Source organism: Pangasianodon hypophthalmus, chromosome 4 (assembly GCF_027358585.1).
Source record: "Pangasianodon hypophthalmus isolate fPanHyp1 chromosome 4, fPanHyp1.pri, whole genome shotgun sequence".
Classification (NCBI taxonomy): Eukaryota; Metazoa; Chordata; class Actinopteri; order Siluriformes; family Pangasiidae; genus Pangasianodon; species Pangasianodon hypophthalmus.
The window spans coordinates 29,724,628-29,742,036 of NC_069713.1; the positions used below are offsets into that span (position 1 = coordinate 29,724,628).

General features: G+C 44.4%; 1 protein-coding gene and 1 long non-coding RNA gene across 2 annotated transcripts; both read right to left on the reverse strand.

Moving 5' to 3' along the window:
- Positions 1-2,591: 2,591 nt before the first annotated feature.
- On the reverse strand, positions 2,592-5,373 carry LOC128318205 (uncharacterized). The gene is made up of 5 exons (XR_008301675.1): positions 5,285-5,373; positions 4,963-5,156; positions 4,758-4,866; positions 3,320-3,717; positions 2,592-3,167 (listed from the first exon to the last, which is right to left on the reverse strand). It is a non-coding gene; the product is annotated as an uncharacterized LOC128318205 (long non-coding RNA).
- Positions 5,374-11,955: 6,582 nt separating this feature from the next.
- Positions 11,956-13,520, reverse strand: LOC113541403 (CAP-Gly domain-containing linker protein 1-like). Its single transcript, XM_053233673.1, has 2 exons — positions 12,893-13,520; positions 11,956-12,814 (listed from the first exon to the last, which is right to left on the reverse strand). Exons 1-2 carry the CDS (start codon positions 13,518-13,520, stop codon positions 11,988-11,990), a joined length of 1,455 nt encoding a protein of 484 aa, XP_053089648.1. The 3' UTR covers positions 11,956-11,987.
- Between the last annotated feature and the right edge of the window lie 3,889 nt (positions 13,521-17,409).

Here is a 17,409-nt window from a genome sequence, read left to right on the forward strand (position 1 = left end):
TATTTGTCTCCAGTGGGGAAATTTGCATTGTTACAGCAGCAGATATAAAGATATACATTTAAAAAAATATAAAATTAAATATAAAAAATACAAAAGAGAATGCACAAAAACACAAACACACAACAGTATTAAAGTGACACTGCATTATTGCACTGTTCCCATGAGATGGGCGGTTACCAAAGATTTACTTTCCAGTTAGTACCAGACATTTATTGTCTAGTTAAGTGGTGGGGTCTGCTGGGAGCAGTGCTGGTTGTACAGTCTCACAGCAGCAGGGAGGAAGGACCTGCGATACCGCTCCTTCACACACTTGGGGTGGAGCAGCCTGTCACTAAAGGAGCTGCCCAGTGCCACCAGAGTCTCATGCATGGGGTGGGAGTCGTTCTCCAGCATTCGTGATAGCTTGGCCATCATCCTCCTTTCTCCCACCACCTGCACTGGGTCAAGAGTGCATCCCATGACAGAGCTGGCCCTCTTTATGATTTTATCCAGTCTCTCCCTGTCTGCAGCAGAGATGCCACTACCCCAACAGACAACCCCATAAAAGATAGCAGATGCCACCACAGAGTCAAAAAAAAAAAGTCTTAAGAAGTGCTCCCTGCACTCCAAAAGACCTAAGTGTCCTCAGCAGGTACAATCTGCTCTGTGCTTTGTTGTAGAGTGCAGTGGAGTTATCCGTCCAGTCCATTTTATTGTAGAGGTGAACACCGAGGTGCTTATATGAGTCCACTATCTCAATGTCCATTCCCTGGATGTTCACCGGTGTCGGGGGTAAGTGTCTGTGTCTGCGAAAATCCACCACCAGCTCTTTGGTCTTGCTGCCATTGATCTGGAGGCAGTTCCGCTGGCACCAGACTACAACGTCCTGGATCAGTTCCCTGTACTCTGCATCATCCTCCCCAGTGATGAGGCCAACGATTGCAGAATCAACAGAGAACTTCTGCAGGTGACAGCCTGCTGTGTTGTATCTGAAGTCTGCAGTATAGAGTGTGAAGAGGAATGGAGCCAGGACCGTTCCCTGCAGGGCCCCCGTACTGCAGACTACCATGTCAGACACACAGTTCTGAGCCCTCACATGCTGTGGACGGTTGGTAAGGTAGTCCAGGATTCAGGATGCAAGGTGCAGGTCCACCCCTGTGTGTTCCAGCTTGTCTTTCAGAAGTACAGGCTGTATAGCGTTGAAAGGACTGGAAAAATCAAAAAACATGATTCTCACAGTGCTCCCAGGCTTGTCCAGGTGAGAGAGGGCAGGAGGAAGATGACTGCATCATCCACCCCAATGACAGGCTGGCATGCAAACTGGAGTGGGTCCATTGATGAGCTCACCAGAAGACGGAGACGCACAAGGACCAGCCTCTCCAGAGTCTTCATCAGGTGGGATGTCAGAGCCGCTGGCCTGTAGCTGTAACATCGGACACTGAGAATAATAGTATCGCTATCATGTGCAATACCATTATTGTGCAATATCACTATTGTTACTATTTATTACTTTTCAATATCACTCACCAAACATCTGTGAATAATAATGTGCAATACCGTGGGCATTATCATTTTTCTGCTATTCTACCATTTCAATGTGCAATACCATGTGCAATATTAAGTGCAATATCGTGTGTAATGTAACTTTCTACCTTTAACTCTACTTTTCCACTTCTCCACTTATTTTTTTGTGTACTTACTTATTTTTTTTACTGAAGTACCCCCCCCCCCCGCCCCCCCCCCCCTTTTTTTGGTTGCTATTCCATTACGCAATGTGGTTATTTTTACTACTTCATTTATTACTATATTGTCTTTTATTCCTACATTGTTGTGATATATCTGTTTGAGCAACCTCTAGCACAAGAATTTCCCTCGGGATGAATAAACTTCTATCTTATGTGCTGTTATATGAAAATAATCATCATCAGAGTCATAACAGTAACTCTGCTTTGTGTCAGGCCGCATCACACCACCCCGTTGTTGATTATTTTCCTGTCAGAACACATCCCCAAGTGTTTTATTCCTTACTTACTATATATCGGTGATTATATTTAATACTGTAGATCGATGAAGGATGATATTTATTGTGTGCTGAGGTGCAGGATAATGAGGTGACTCCTACTGTGTAGAATTGGCCTTTTCACCAAAACTGTCAACATCTGTAAATATCTGTTTAAACGACTCTCAACATAATAGGATGATCTGTCACTATCCTCAGCTTCTGTAAACATCTGTTAACATTTCTAAATGCACATAATCAACAACTCAACAACTTTAACTGTACCTCAAAACATCAATTTACATCTGCACACATACATAAACATCTGCTAACATAATCCTCAATATCTGAACCGATCAGTAAACAGCTGAAAAACGCAATCATAAACTTCAACATGGGTAAACATCTGTTAATACAACCCTCAACATCTGAAAGCAGAAATATGACTCTCAACAGCTGTTAACATGACACTGGACATCTGTAAAAATTTAACACCGTGACCCCACCGTGAATCTGTAAACATTCCTAAACTCTCAACATCTGTAATCAGATATGTAAATATGTGTTAATACAATCCTCCACATCTGAAAACATCTGTTAATATGACCCTCAACATCCATAAACAGATAAACACGCATTAACAGGACCCTGAACATCTGTACACATCTGCTATTAGACCCTGAAATTTATAAACGCCATCTATAAACATCTTTTAACATCATCCGCCCTCAACATCTGTAAACATCCACTAACCTGATCCTCAACATCTGTAAACATCTATTAACATAACACTGAACATCTCTTAACATGATTTTCAACATCTGTAATCATCTATTATCAATGACCCTGAACATCTGTAAACATTTAACATTACACTCAACATCTGGACATAACAAACATCTATTAACTTGACGCTCAACATCTGTAAACCTTTATTAACCCCCCCCCTCGTTGCCCTCCCGTGGGAACGTGATCTTGGTGCCCTCCTTCCAGCCGCGCTTGATCTCGACGGACAGGATCTTGTCCTCGGTGCGTGTGGTGCGGCCGATCTTCATGCGCTTGGTACTTATGCCGAGACAAGTCACCCTTCAACACATCCTTCATAAATATAATACCTTTATCCAGCCGCCTTTTCTTAAATATGGACTTGTTTCTATGTAGAATATATTGACTGTTTCAGATTGAACAGCTGCGGGGAGAAAAATTATGTTTAAACACAAGTTTCCAGGCATCTAACGCTTGCATGTGAAAGCAGGTCATTTAACGGGGAGTTTGCTGCACATGAAATCACAAGATACAGTAAGGAAACCTGTGACGTGACGTAAGTCGGGGTTTGCGTACCTGGGTCCACAGCTGGCATTTTGACTGCAGTCGGGTTTCTGCCTCAATAGCAGCGGAGATCTTTCATGACACCTTTAGGCTCTCCAAGTGGCACTGTTGCTTATAGCTGGGCTCAAAATCTATAGGAAATTTAAATCTGTATCTGTCAACAGGCAACTGAGGAAACTCAGGGTGTTCAATAATGTCACCAGGGTGTTCAATAATGTCTCTACATATGTCTCTACGTATTTCAGGAAGGCACTGGTAAGCGAGCACAGACCCAAAAGGCACAGGGCCAAATGTAGAGTCCACCAAATTAAGGTCCTCATGTCCATGCAGCAATTTGCATATCCCCAGTTGTGGAAGTTCGTCTTTCAGTTTCTCCCCGCTGGCCATGACGTGAGGAACTGGAAGAGGCCCTGACATAAAAGTGAGATCTGTCAGATTTAATTTAGATTTCATTATAACATCACACCTTTCACATTCCAGCAGACAACCACACTTATCACCTCCCTGTACATGTACAACCCCATTTCCAAAAAAGTTGGGACGCTTTGTAAAATGCGAATAAAAACAGAATGCAAAGATTTACAAATCAAATAAACCCACATTTTATTCGTAACAGAGCATAGACAACATATGAAATGTTTAAAGTGAGACATTTTACTATTTTATGAAAAATATTAGCTCATTTGGAATTTAATGCGAGCAACATGCCATGTTTACCACTGTGTAGCATCTCCTTTTCTTTTAATAACAGCTTGTATACATTTTGGAAGTGAGGAGATGAGTTGCTGGAGTTTTTCGAGTGGAATGTTGTCCCATTCTTGCCTGATATAGGATTCCAGCTGCTCAACTATCCAGGGTCCACTTTGCCGTATTTTTCGGTTCATGATGCGTCATTTGGTGAAAGTTCTGGACTGCAGGAAGACCAGTTCAGCACCCAGATTCTTCTGCTATGAAGCCATGCTGTTGTAGGACATGCGGTATGTGGTTTGGCTGAAATATGCAAGGCCTTCCCTGAAAAAGATGTCGTCGTCTGGATGGAAGCATATGTTGCTCTAAAACCTGTATCTCTCAACATTGATGGTGCCTTTCCAGATGTGCAAGCTGCCCATGCCATATGCATTAATGCATCCCCATACCATCAGAGAAGGTGGCTATTGAACTGAACGCTGATAACGACATGTTGCTGGCATTAAATTCCAAATTTGTAAATCTTTGCATTCTGTTTTTATTCGCATTTTACAAAGCGTCCCAACTTTTTTGGAAATGGGGTTGTATATTAAAAGTGAATGTTAAGCTGCCCCAAACCCTGATATTAACAATTCATCATAATAATATCTCCAAAAATAATAATATCAACTGAAAGCCTCAATAAAAAATATTAAATACTAATCACTGTTCTGTTAGAAATGTATTAAAATGTTTGCACAGGTAAGGGCACATTCAGACTCACCACCACATGCTCTGTACAGTGTGCTCTTCACACCAGTCCTGACACTATTCCTTGTCTTTGCCACTGGGTTACACACCGCCATGTCCTTTATAGCCTCTGGTGCAATTCCCTGTAATATAATAATGATGATGAAGAACAATTAATCGACAAAAGTCATTTCAAACTGCTAGTCCAACATCAAGTGTAAGAAATATTAATATGTGACCTGTGTCCCAGGTCTGCAGTGAGCTGGTGCATGACAGAGGCAATGGCCCCGTCCTGAAGCCCACGGTACTGTAGTGAGAAGTTTGAAACAGAAATGCCACTATCTGATTGTGTAGTGCTTTCCCAGCCGAGAAGGAACATGACATGCACTTCAGTACCACGGGAAACTCTTGAGAATCGAGTGTAACCTGATCACTGAGACATGACAATGAGTGTTTTTGCTGCACAACATTTTTTACATTTCATTCTATCTACAACACACAACACAACACAACAAAAAGAAAACTTAACTGTCTAATCAGAATGTTTAGAATCTGAGAAACCTGAAGGTGATGAGCCTCCTCATTTTTCCTCAGGGACATTTTCCTGTGACATCGCCCTCTCACTGTCACCTCATCGACAACTACGTTCGAAAACTAGAAAGGGCACAACATGAACCATGAATACGTTACTGACGTGTATCTTACAATCCAGAATCTGTAGCTAACAGCAGTAATATGGAAACACGCCTTTTAATATAAAAATATAAATATCCAGCCGTGGGCTGATTTAATAAAGAGGATCAGAGTGATATGAGGATGTAAATAATTAGACAGTGTGTGGTTAGGTGTACCCGAGCTGTAGCTGGAGCTGTATCCCTGACCGTAAGGTCCGGGCTGCTGTCCGACTCCGAACCCGGGCCGTATCCTCTGTAACCCGGCTGGCTGTAGCTCTGACTGGACTGACCCTCATATCCAGCATACCTGCACACAGAACTCACAATCCTGACAATAACTTTCCACACACTTCTCTTCTCCTCTCTTTCCTAAACACAATCGCAAATCAGGGGAGGTTACGCAGCCTCACTGATTTGCTTACATTTGCCAATAAAAGAGGAGCTGAAGACGTTAATTAGCTGATCTCCAGACCGACAGATCTTACAGCACTCCTGTCAGCACTGCGGTTTTATCATTTATAAATTTACATATGCAAAAGTATACAGATGACATCATGAGCCACAACAGCTGTTCCCTTATGGTGTACACTCAGTGAGAACTTTATTAGGAACACTACACTAACACTGGGTAGGGCTCTCAGTCCCTTTGCTCTCCAAACAGCCTCAATTCTTCATAGCATGGATTCCACAAGATTTTGGAGATGTTCCTTTGAGATTCTGGTCCATGTTGAGATGATCGCACAGATTTTTCTGGTGCACTTTCAATCCAGTAAGTCTATTGGATTCAGACCCGGTGGCTAGGAAGGCCACTGGAGAAGAACACTGAAGTCGCTGTCATGTTCATGAAACCAGTTTGAGACGACTTTTGCTTTGTGACATGGTGCATTATCATACTGGAATAATAAGCCATTAGAAAATGGTAAATTGTGGCCATGAAGGGATGCACATGGTCAGCAACAATACTCAAATAGGCTGTGGCATTCAAGCAATGATGGATTGGTATTAACGGGCTCAAAGTGTGGCAAGAAAACATTCCACACACCATTACACCACCTCCACCAGCCTGGACTGTTGAAGGCAGGTTGCGTCCATGGATTCATGCTGCTGGTGCCAAATTGTGACCCTACCATCTGTGAGCCTCAGCAGAAATCCAGATTCATCAGACCAGGCTGCGTTTCTCCAGTCTTCTTCATCTGTCCAGTTTTGGTGAGCCTGTGCACACTGCAGCCTCAGCTTTCTGTTCTTGGCTGACAGAAGAGGAACCCTACGTGATCTTCTGCTGTTGTAGACCATCTGCCTCAAGGTTTCGACGTGTTGTGCGTTCTGAGATGCTTTTCTGCTCATCACAGTTGTACAGAGTGGTTATGTGCGTTACTGTATTATTCTCAAGATGGCGGCGCGTGCACACGCTGCGGCTTCTCTCTCTCCCGACAGTACGGTGTTTTCGTGTTATTTATCTTGTAAGTCGCAGTGTTATTGTAAGTATTCGTCACATCTGTCTGTCTTTAAGCGTGTATACAGTCGTGAGTTTCTGCTCGACGTCGGTAGAACCTCATTTTTAGAGTTAAACTCTGCGCACGCCGAAGAGCTGCGTGTCCTCGGTCTGCTCCGGAGGTCTATTCCATCACCGACCCCCACTCCTGTATCTCGCCCACAGTGGATGCGCCACAAGCGGCGTGAGAGGAAGCAGAAGAGGGGTAAGCGCGGAGGTATCCGGGCTAGGCTAGCGGCTAACCCACACAAGCCAGCGATCCCCACCATCGTACTGGCCAACGTACGCTCTTTGGAAAATAAACTGGACTACATCCGTTTACTGCGCTCCACTCAGAGGATTGTAAGAGACTGTTGTGGTTTTGTATTCACGGAAATATGGCTCAGCAACAGTGTCTCGGACTCTGCCATTCAGCTCGACCAGCTAACATGCTATCGTGCAGACAGAGTTCTCGTCGAGGGAGGTAAGTCCCGCGGCGGCGGGCTTTGTGCTTACATCAATGATGCTTGGTGCCGTGACGCTGTTGTGGTCTGCAGACACTGTTCACCCCTGGCGGAGTTCATGATTATTAAGTCCCGCCCGTTCTATCTACCGAGGGAATATACAGCCATACTGCTCGTTGCTGTATACATCCCTCCCAGCTCCAGTAACAACAACAGGAGTGAGGCACTGAATGACCTATACCAGCACATCAATGAGCAGCAGACAGCCCACCCTGATGCATTTCTCATCTTGGCTGGGGATTTCAACCATGCAGACCTAAAGAGTGTGTTTCCTAAAATATATCAACACATAGACTTTCCAACTAGGGGAAACAACATACTGGACTTTGTTTACACCACCCAGAGTGGAGCTTACAAGGCTCTTCCCCTCCCCCACCTTGGTCCCTCAGACCACATCACTGTCCTGCTAATGCCTGCATACAGACCGCTTGTTAAAGTTGCCAAACCAGTTCGCAAACAAATACTGGTGTGGCCAGAGGGGTCTTCAGAGGCTCTTCAAGACTGTTTCAGCACCACAGACTGGAATATGTTTAAGCAAGCTGCCACATACAACAACACCACTGACCTCCAGGAGTACAGAGAGACTGTCACTGCCTACATCACCAAGTGTATTGAAGATGAAACGGTCACCAAGACCATCGCTGTTCGGGCCAATCAGAAGCCGTGGCTGACAGGCAAAGTCTACAGACTCCTGAAGGCTCGTAACGCTGCCTTCAGATCTGGAGATGAGGAGGGACTGAGGACAGCTAGGGCCAACCTGTCGCGAGGCATCAGAGAGGCTAAGAGACAGTACTCCAGGAGGATAGTTCATCGTTTTAGCGACAGCAGAGACACTCCAAGCCTGTGGCGAGGGATACAGACCATTACGGACTACAAGCCCCCGCCACAGACCTGTGACAGCACCATCTCCCTGCTGAACGAGCTGAACGCCTTCTTTGCTCACTTTGAGGCACAAAACAGCACCACCGCACAGAAGACTCCACCTCCTCCTGGCGACCAGGTGATGACATTGTCCACGCACAGCGTGAGGAGATCCCTCAGCAGGATCAACGCACGCAAACCTCCGGGTCCTGACAACATACCTGGTCGTGTACTGAGAGACTGTGCAGTAGAACTCACTGATGTCTTCACAGACATATTTAACATCTCACTTAGTCAGGCTGTTGTTCCCACATGCTTGAAAGCCACCACCATCATTCCAGTCCCGAAGAAGTCGTTACCCTCCTGCTTCAATGACTACCGTCCGGTTGCACTTACTCCTATCCTAATGAAGTGCTTTGAACGACTAGTCATGCACCACATCAAGTCTTTAACCCCCCCCCGTCCCTTGACCCCTTTCAGTTTGCATATCGGTCCAACCGATGACGCCATCGCCACTGCTCTCCACTCAGCCCTCACACATCTGGACAAAAAAGACTCATACGTTAGAATGCTGTTCATAGATTTCAGTTCAGCATTCAACACTATCATCCCTCAACAGCTGATTCACAAATTGGTCCAGCTGGGACTCAACACCTCGCTGTGCAACTGGCTGTTGGACTTCCTGACTGGGAGACCTCAAGCAGTACGGGTCGGCGGCAACACATCCAGCACCATCACATTGAACACGGGCCTCTCAAGGATGTGTGCTGAGCCCCCTTCTCTTCAGTCTGCTGACCCATGACTGCACACCATCACACAGCTCCAATCTCTTCATTAAGTTTGCGGATGACACGACTGTGGTGGGTCTCATTAGAAACAAAAATGAGACAGGCTACAGGAGCGAGGTGAGCCGCCTGGCCGGGTGGTGTAAAGACAACAATCTCTCTCTGAATGTGGAGAAGACAAAGGAGATTGTTGTGGACTTCAGGAGAGCGCACAGTCAGCGTGCTCCTCTGACTATCAATGGTGTGACTGTGGAAAGAGTGAGCAGCACTAAGTTCCTGGGTGTGCACATCACAGAAAACCTCTCCTGGGCTGACAACACTGCATCACCGGTCAAGAAATCACAGCAGCGTCTCTACTTCCTGCGCAAACTGAAGCGAGCCAGAGCCCCGGCCCCCATCATGTGCACCTTCTACAGAGGCACCATCGAGAGCATTCTGACGAGCTGCATCACTGTGTGGTATGGCGCCTGCAACGCATCCTGCCGAAAGACCCTTGTAGGGAAAATTTAGCTCAATTAGATTAAGCTGATGTATTCTCCACCAATATGTAAGGAAATTAGCTGTTTAGGTTAAGCTGTTGTATTCTCCACCAAAATATGTAGGAGAATAGCAAATCAGCTCAAAAGGGGAAATTTGTAAACTTAATATTTTAATAGCTGATCAACTATTCGTCCAGCGATAAGTTGAAATGAGTGTATTTATTAATTGTATATGGGATATTACCTCCATGGCCACCGGCAATAATATCCTAAATATAGTGAAACACTATATTGAGAGCACAGTAACAAGATCGGCAGTTTAAGGCAATAAATTTGAAGCACAGAGACACAAGACACTGGCCTTTATAAAATCAGACGAGACTTTATTACTATTCTAACAACACAGAAACTAATCTAACACAAACACACACACACACACGTGTAAACAGGGGTGAAAATGGCTTTGAAAAGAGAGTGAATGAAATTCCAAGTTACTAGCAGTTTCTCAGACCATGACCTGAACGAACCATCAACTTATCAGTTAATTTAATATTCGCTTCGTTTAGAAGGGCTTTAAACTTGTATTAAATGCACCAGTTCAGCGAGAATCTGGAGGTACTATACTTGCGTTTGTGTTGCCAGGGATTCCCTCGTTGCGTTGTTGTTTGGAAGGGGTTTCCGGCGATGTTGATTGGTCGGCGGTCTGGTTGGCCTTATGTAGCGTCTCGAAAGACCAATGAGGAAGATAAACAGAGTGAGGCGCGAACCCGGCAGAGTCTCATAGGCGGGTTGCAAAACTTTGAAGAATGGTTCAGAGCGGTGCGAAGGCAAGAGTTGGAGGCTTTGCAGGAACCAGTCTGGGTGCAGAGTCTCGGAGCAAGCGTGATCTCCTTGTGATGAACTTCTAAAGCTCTTGGTTGATGAGACTTCCTTCAGATGTGGATGGAGACTCTTGCAGAGATGTAGTGGATAAGACTCTTGGAAGATGGATTGGATGAGACTCTTGCAGAGGTGTGTTGGATGAGACTCCAAAGATGTTTTTGGACTCTCTCAAGGATGGATAGGATGAGACTCTTGCAGAGGTGTTGTGGATGAGACTCCAAAGATGTGTTGGATTCTCTCAAAGATGGATAGGATGAGACTCAGAGTTTCCTTTGTGTCAGGGGGTTTTAACCCTTTCCAGTTGGGCTGACCCCAAAGTGTTTGCTCCAATCAGCAGGATCTTGGGGCAGGGTGTAAACTGTATTCTCCTCCTCTGACACTAATTAACATTCTGGTCTCTGAGTTATGTGCTTTGCAAACTTTGCATAAGGTTAAGTTAGAACTTTGTTAAGGAATTTGGTAACATGCATGTAATACATCGTACTCAACTTTACATTATACCAACCCTTAGGAAATTCAATAGTGATCACACACATACCAAACATGACATACCTGGTGTTATTGATACACACATGGTCCGTGTTAAACGATCAAAAAGCATCATAATGACCTGGTGGCTATAAGCATGACACACATACGGAATGACATTAAAAGAGGCAACAAGTTTCCAAACTATGGTGCATCATCTTAAAAGTCATTGTCCTTATAGGAGATGTAAAGTAGCCTTATGCAGTCTGTTAAAGCTGGGTTCTGTGGAATGTGTGAAGGGTGGTGAACTTTGTGTTCCTGGGGAGAACAAAGGGGTCCTTGGGTGAGTCCCCCCCCCCCTTTTCTGTAGTTATCAGTTTTAGCATCGTGTTGGGTGAGCCATCTGGTCTTGGCCAGCGATCTAGATCAACAAGTTTGACAGAGGTTCCTCTTGGCTAAGAGGGTTCGTCCTCTGGTCAGGGATGTCCTATCAGTTGCTGATTGTTGACAGGGCAGTTGAAATCCAGCAATCAGTAAACAAGTGGTACTTAACTTGGGTCTGGAAGCAGGATTCCTAGCTTTATGGCTTCTTTGCTTTCCTTGCCTGTTCACTTCAGATCCTACATCTCCCCCCTTTCGCTTGGCGATGATTCAGGCAAAGTCATCGGCAAGCGCTGGAAAACACAAAAACAGGCAGGCAAAGCAGAAACACATACAAACAAGATAGTACCTCCATTACTGGCTAAGTACTGGTGCAAGAAATTAAATTATTTGATGATCTACGGGATACCTTTGGGGACACTTGTGATGCTATGATTATTGGGCTTTGGTCTCTTTCTTTTCTCTAGGTCATTTGGCCTACTAAAAGAAAAGTTGAAAGCAAGAGAAAGGAACGATAATGACAGTGATCGCAGAGGAAGAAAAAAAAAAAAATAACTTTGATGATGAACAATGGGGTTTCCCCTACAATGATGTGAGTTTAGCTTCTATATTAGTGCAAGTTGATTTAAATGATCTACTCATCAAGAAGACAGGTGAATGTTTCCTATGGTGGTTGGATTAAATGTATGGTAATGTGGTGTAGTGTATGGGCAGTCTGAGCCGTGTCGGTCGGTTTCAGCTACCCCCCTTTTCTAGTCTCTTGGACCACAGTGTTTCTTGGTTTGGCGTTGGCATGGGGGTACCATTTCTTGCAGGTTATGGGTTCTCTCCATTCTTTCCAGTCTTCCAGCGCCAGGGTTGGATCTTGGGTAATGGAGACCATAGATGTTTTGTTACCTTTTCTTGAGGCCATCTTCTGTTTGATATAGGCCTTCTGGGTTAAGTCCCGTAACTGTTGGACCGTCATTGTGCGAGGGCAGGCCATGACACCTAGGTGATGGCTTACTCCAGGATGCAGGTTTCTTATGAAGAGGGTTTTGAAGTTCATGTCCTCTTCCAGGTCAGGCTCGTTATGGGCCCCAAAATAGGCTCGTCGGAGCCGGTTGTAGTAGGCTCGGGGGTTCTCCTGCCAACCCTGTTTGGTTTCCAGGGCAGCTAACAGTCCATGTTCAGACTCTGGGTCTGCAAATTCTTTAATCAGTGCCTGGCGGAGTAGCTGATAGTTAGATTTTGTGCGAACGGGCTGTCGATCTAGGAAGCTTCGCACCTCTGAACTAGATGTTGTCCTCAGTAGAAAGAGCCTGTCTCGGTTGGTCGCCTGAGGCCTCGTTTCCAGGTGGAAGTCAATATCTTGCAGGTAGGCCTGTACGTCGTAGCCTCCAGCAGCATTTGGGGTGAACTTGTTAATGTTTCTGGCCAGACGGTCAAGGTCTTTTAGGGTCAGGCCATGTACCGCTTTGGTGTCTGCATGGATGGGTCCCATTCTTCTGTTGGCAGGGATGAATTCTTCTGTGAGGGCCGGTGAGGCTCTGGGTTGTGCCCCCTCACTTCTTGTTTCTTGTGTCACCCCATAAATGGGGGACTCTGCTCTGCTGGGTAGTGGCGATGCGATGAGTTGTCTCACCGTTCTTGGCTCTGGTTGTAGCTCGTAGGCATGCTTGAGCTCCTCTTTGATTGTGTCAGCTTCTTCTATGGTGTGGTCAAGCTGCAGGGTCAGACTTTCAACTTTGTCTCTAGACTTCTCCAGGTGGCCTTCCAGGGCCTTGATTTTGGCATTCTTATCTTCGACCTCAGACTTGGCTTTCTCCAGTAGCTGCTTGGCGTATTGGAGTTTGTCTGCTAGGTCCTTCTGGGCAGCCTTCGCTTCCTCCTTTTCATTCTGGGTAGTTGCCAGGGTTTCTTGGAGCTTTGCAATTTCCTTCTTTGCCTCTTGCTCCTTTTCTTCTGACCTTTTCAGTTGGTATTGGGCTTTCTCTTCCAGCTTGTCTATGCGTCTTTGGGTATGTGTCATCTCCTGTTGTAAGTGGGTGATGGACTTGTCACTTAGTTTCAGTTGGTCTACAAGGATGTGGCTTAGGGAGCCGGTGATTTTAGCTAGCTCCTGGTGGCTGTAGCTCTGTCTTGGATCGTGTGTCAGGAGTCTTCTGAGAATTACAATTATTAGAAGTAATAATAACAATTCGAAAGCTTTGGGTGTGAGGTGGTTCATCGCACTGCTCAGCCGTGCCTCTAAGTCTTCCCAGTGGGCGATGGGATCTGTGATCTGAGGCATGTTGACGCACTGTTGGGGGGAACCTGGCGTTGGCGAGACTGACACAGATCTTTACCCTGTATTGGGGCCTAGGTGTAGTGGACAGCTAAGTGTTGTTTCAGTGACTGTGATTGTGCACCTCTAGTGGAGTGTGTTGATGACTTTTGGTCTGACTGAGGGAGAATGACTAGCAGGGTGGAGTCTTTCTTCCTGCAACACAAGTCAGAATAAACAAGTAAAGGAGAAAGAAAAGAAACAACAAAATTTCTCAATGGAAGAGGAACCTTTTCTTGTTCAATAAGAGAGACTAAATCAAAGGAACAGATTTAGGATAAATAAGGGATGAGTTTCATGGGACTCTCTTCCTTTTTTAGAGTTTGTTGATGGTTCCCACGGCTTGGTCTAGAAAATGGGACGGATGAGATAGAAGAAGACAGGAAAGGACAGGAATGACCTGAGTAACCTGATTAATTGAAGGAGACTGGCTCAGTTGACAAGTGGATCAAGTCCACGAATGGACCCTGCTGCTATTGTGCTTAACTATGAGTACTGAATCGCTTATAGCTGATGTACAATTATATACTTGAAATGAGCTTAAAGTGAAAGAGAGTTGTCTCTCATTCACTTTGAAACTCGTAGTAAGAGATAGTAGTGTCTCCTATCTAAGTGATACTTGTAAAACAAGGACACAAGAGTGTCAAATGCCTTAAAAGTGAAATAATTATTGTGTGACTTTAACTTGAAGGGGAAGTGTCTACACTCCAGTGTTTTCAGTAAAATTTAATAGTTTGATTAAATTTAAATTTAACACAATAAGTAGTTGTAGGTAGGTATTTTCCTTCTAAGTGGACTGAGGGGAAAATAGCAATAAAGGAGAAGAGTAAATTGAACCGAAAAGAGAGAAATAAGAATGAGGGTTAATCCCTTAATAACAAAACACTAGCTGTATTCAAGTGCTGCAAGCCACAACATGCTAATCGCTAACCGCTAACCTTTGAGGCTAATGGTTTTAGCACAGACTTCAATGTAAACACTACTGCTTCGGGTTAGCTTAGCTACACCTGAGAGTTTGTTTACAAGATGGCGTCGTCAGACTGAGCATTCTCCTAGGGCTCGACTGTTGCTATGACAACCAACACAAACAGTAGGTCGCTACCGCACTGCTTGAGGCACACAGTTTAAGCACTTTTATATGAAAGGTCAGCGCATTCCAGCGCATTGCAAATAAATACCACTTGTAGCCCGCTTTAAGGCGTGGCACTTAAAACTCAGTTTGTTAAAGTGAGATAAAACTTAAAGAGGCAGGTTCACTGCAACTAATACGATTACAATAATCCAATAATTGCGATCTCGGCGGATCTTAAATTTCCATGCCAGCTTCTCTGGACACACACATACAACAGGGTTTCTTCGCTGCTGATTACACAAATTTATTCTAACTTTACTTAACAAAACTTAACATTCAAGATGCACTCTGACACTGACATAGTGTTACACTGAGAGACATAGCGTTCAAAACTAACTCTGCGAGCAGACACAAAAGGACAAGCAGAAATTCGCTACTCTAGTTGCTAACCCTGGGAGTAAAATAGCTATCTGAATGGCACTGGAACACGCAATGCATCAACTTAGCTATAACACAAGGCCTTTTAAGATGAGATTGAGGAACACGCTCAACTCTTATCTTTACCGTACTGTGAGGAGATTTCTTCGTCCTGACAGGGGCACTTTAATTACTGCAGTTTACTGTGACTGATATTCCTCGCTCGGAACAGGGAGTCAGATAGCTACCTGAATAACACTGGAACACGCAGTGGATCAGTCTAGCTACAACATGAGGCCTTTTAGGAAGAAATTAAGGAACACGCTTAATTCTATCCTCACTGCACTGAGAGGAGATTTCTTCATCCTAACAGGGGTGCATTAATTTAACATTTACTGCAGGTTAACACTAGGGGAGCAAACTGAGTTATCACCTTCCATCTATTCACACAGCAAGCTGGCTGAATGCATACATCACACATTAACACATCAGACTCGTCTTTTCTGTCTCTGATCTATTATCCACAACAACAGAAAACATACACGCCTGTGACTTGGTCAGTGCTTACAATTTAGATTAAACTGCCCGCATTCTCCACCATTATGTAGGGAAAATTTAGCTCAATTAGATTAAGCTGATGTATTCTCCACCAATATGTAAGGAAATTAGCTGTTTAGGTTAAGCTGTTGTATTCTCCACCAAAATATGTAGGAGAATAGCAGATCAGCTCAAAAGGGGAAATTTGTAAACTTAATATTTTAATAGCTGATCAACTATTCGTCCAGCGATAAGTTGAAATGAGTGTATTTATTAATTGTATATGGGATATTACCTCCATGGCCACTGGCAATAATATCCTAAATATAGTGAAACACTATATTGAGAGCACAGTAACAAGATCGGCAGTTTAAGGCAATAAATTTGAAGCACAGAGACACAAGACACTGGCCTTTATAAAATCAGACGAGACTTTATTACTATTCTAACAACACAGAAACTAATCTAACACAAACACACACACACACACGTGTAAACAGGGGTGAAAATGGCTTTGAAAAGAGAGTGAATGAAATTCCAAGTTACTAGCAGTTTCTCAGACCATGACCTGAACGAACCATCAACTTATCAGTTAATTTAATATTCGCTTCGTTTAGAAGGGCTTTAAACTTGTATTAAATGCACCAGTTCAGCGAGAATCTGGAGGTACTATACTTGCGTTTGTGTTGCCAGGGATTCCCTCGTTGCGTTGTTGTTTGGAAGGGGTTTCCGGCGATGTTGATTGGTCGGCGGTCTGGTTGGCCTTATGTAGCGTCTCGAAAGACCAATGAGGAAGATAAACAGAGTGAGGCGCGAACCCGGCAGAGTCTCATAGGCGGGTTGCAAAACTTTGAAGAATGGTTCAGAGCGGTGCGAAGGCAAGAGTTGGAGGCTTTGCAGGAACCAGTCTGGGTGCAGAGTCTCGGAGCAAGCGTGATCTCCTTGTGATGAACTTCTAAAGCTCTTGGTTGATGAGACTTCCTTCAGATGTGGATGGAGACTCTTGCAGAGATGTAGTGGATAAGACTCTTGGAAGATGGATTGGATGAGACTCTTGCAGAGGTGTGTTGGATGAGACTCCAAAGATGTTTTTGGACTCTCTCAAGGATGGATAGGATGAGACTCTTGCAGAGGTGTTGTGGATGAGACTCCAAAGATGTGTTGGATTCTCTCAAAGATGGATAGGATGAGACTCAGAGTTTCCTTTGTGTCAGGGGGTTTTAACCCTTTCCAGTTGGGCTGACCCCAAAGTGTTTGCTCCAATCAGCAGGATCTTGGGGCAGGGTGTAAACTGTATTCTCCTCCTCTGACACTAATTAACATTCTGGTCTCTGAGTTATGTGCTTTGCAAACTTTGCATAAGGTTAAGTTAGAACTTTGTTAAGGAATTTGGTAACATGCATGTAATACATCGTACTCAACTTTACATTATACCAACCCTTAGGAAATTCAATAGTGATCACACACATACCAAACATGACATACCTGGTGTTATTGATACACACACGAACACTATGGTCCGTGTTAAACGATCAAAAAGCATCATAATGACCTGGTGGCTATAAGCATGACACACATACGGAATGACATTAAAAGAGGCAACAAGTTTCCAAACTATGGTGCATCATCTTAAAAGTCATTGTCCTTATAGGAGATGTAAAGTAGCCTTATGCAGTCTGTTAAAGCTGGGTTCTGTGGAATGTGTGAAGGGTGGTGAACTTTGTGTTCCTGGGGAGAACAAAGGGGTCCTTGGGTGAGTCCCCCCCCCCCTTTTTCTGTAGTTATCAGTTTTAGCATCGTGTTGGGTGAGCCATCTGGTCTTGGCCAGCG

Bases quoted from the DNA above. Each gene is read 5' to 3' on its own strand.
- LOC113541403 (XM_053233673.1), bottom strand. From the start codon at position 13,520: ATGCCTCAGATCACAGATCCCATCGCCCACTGGGAAGACTTAGAGGCA. The intron at 12,815-12,892 runs TACAACCAGAGC...CCATTTATGGGG, and splicing joins GCTCAAGCATGCCTACGAGC to TGACACAAGAAACAAGAAGT.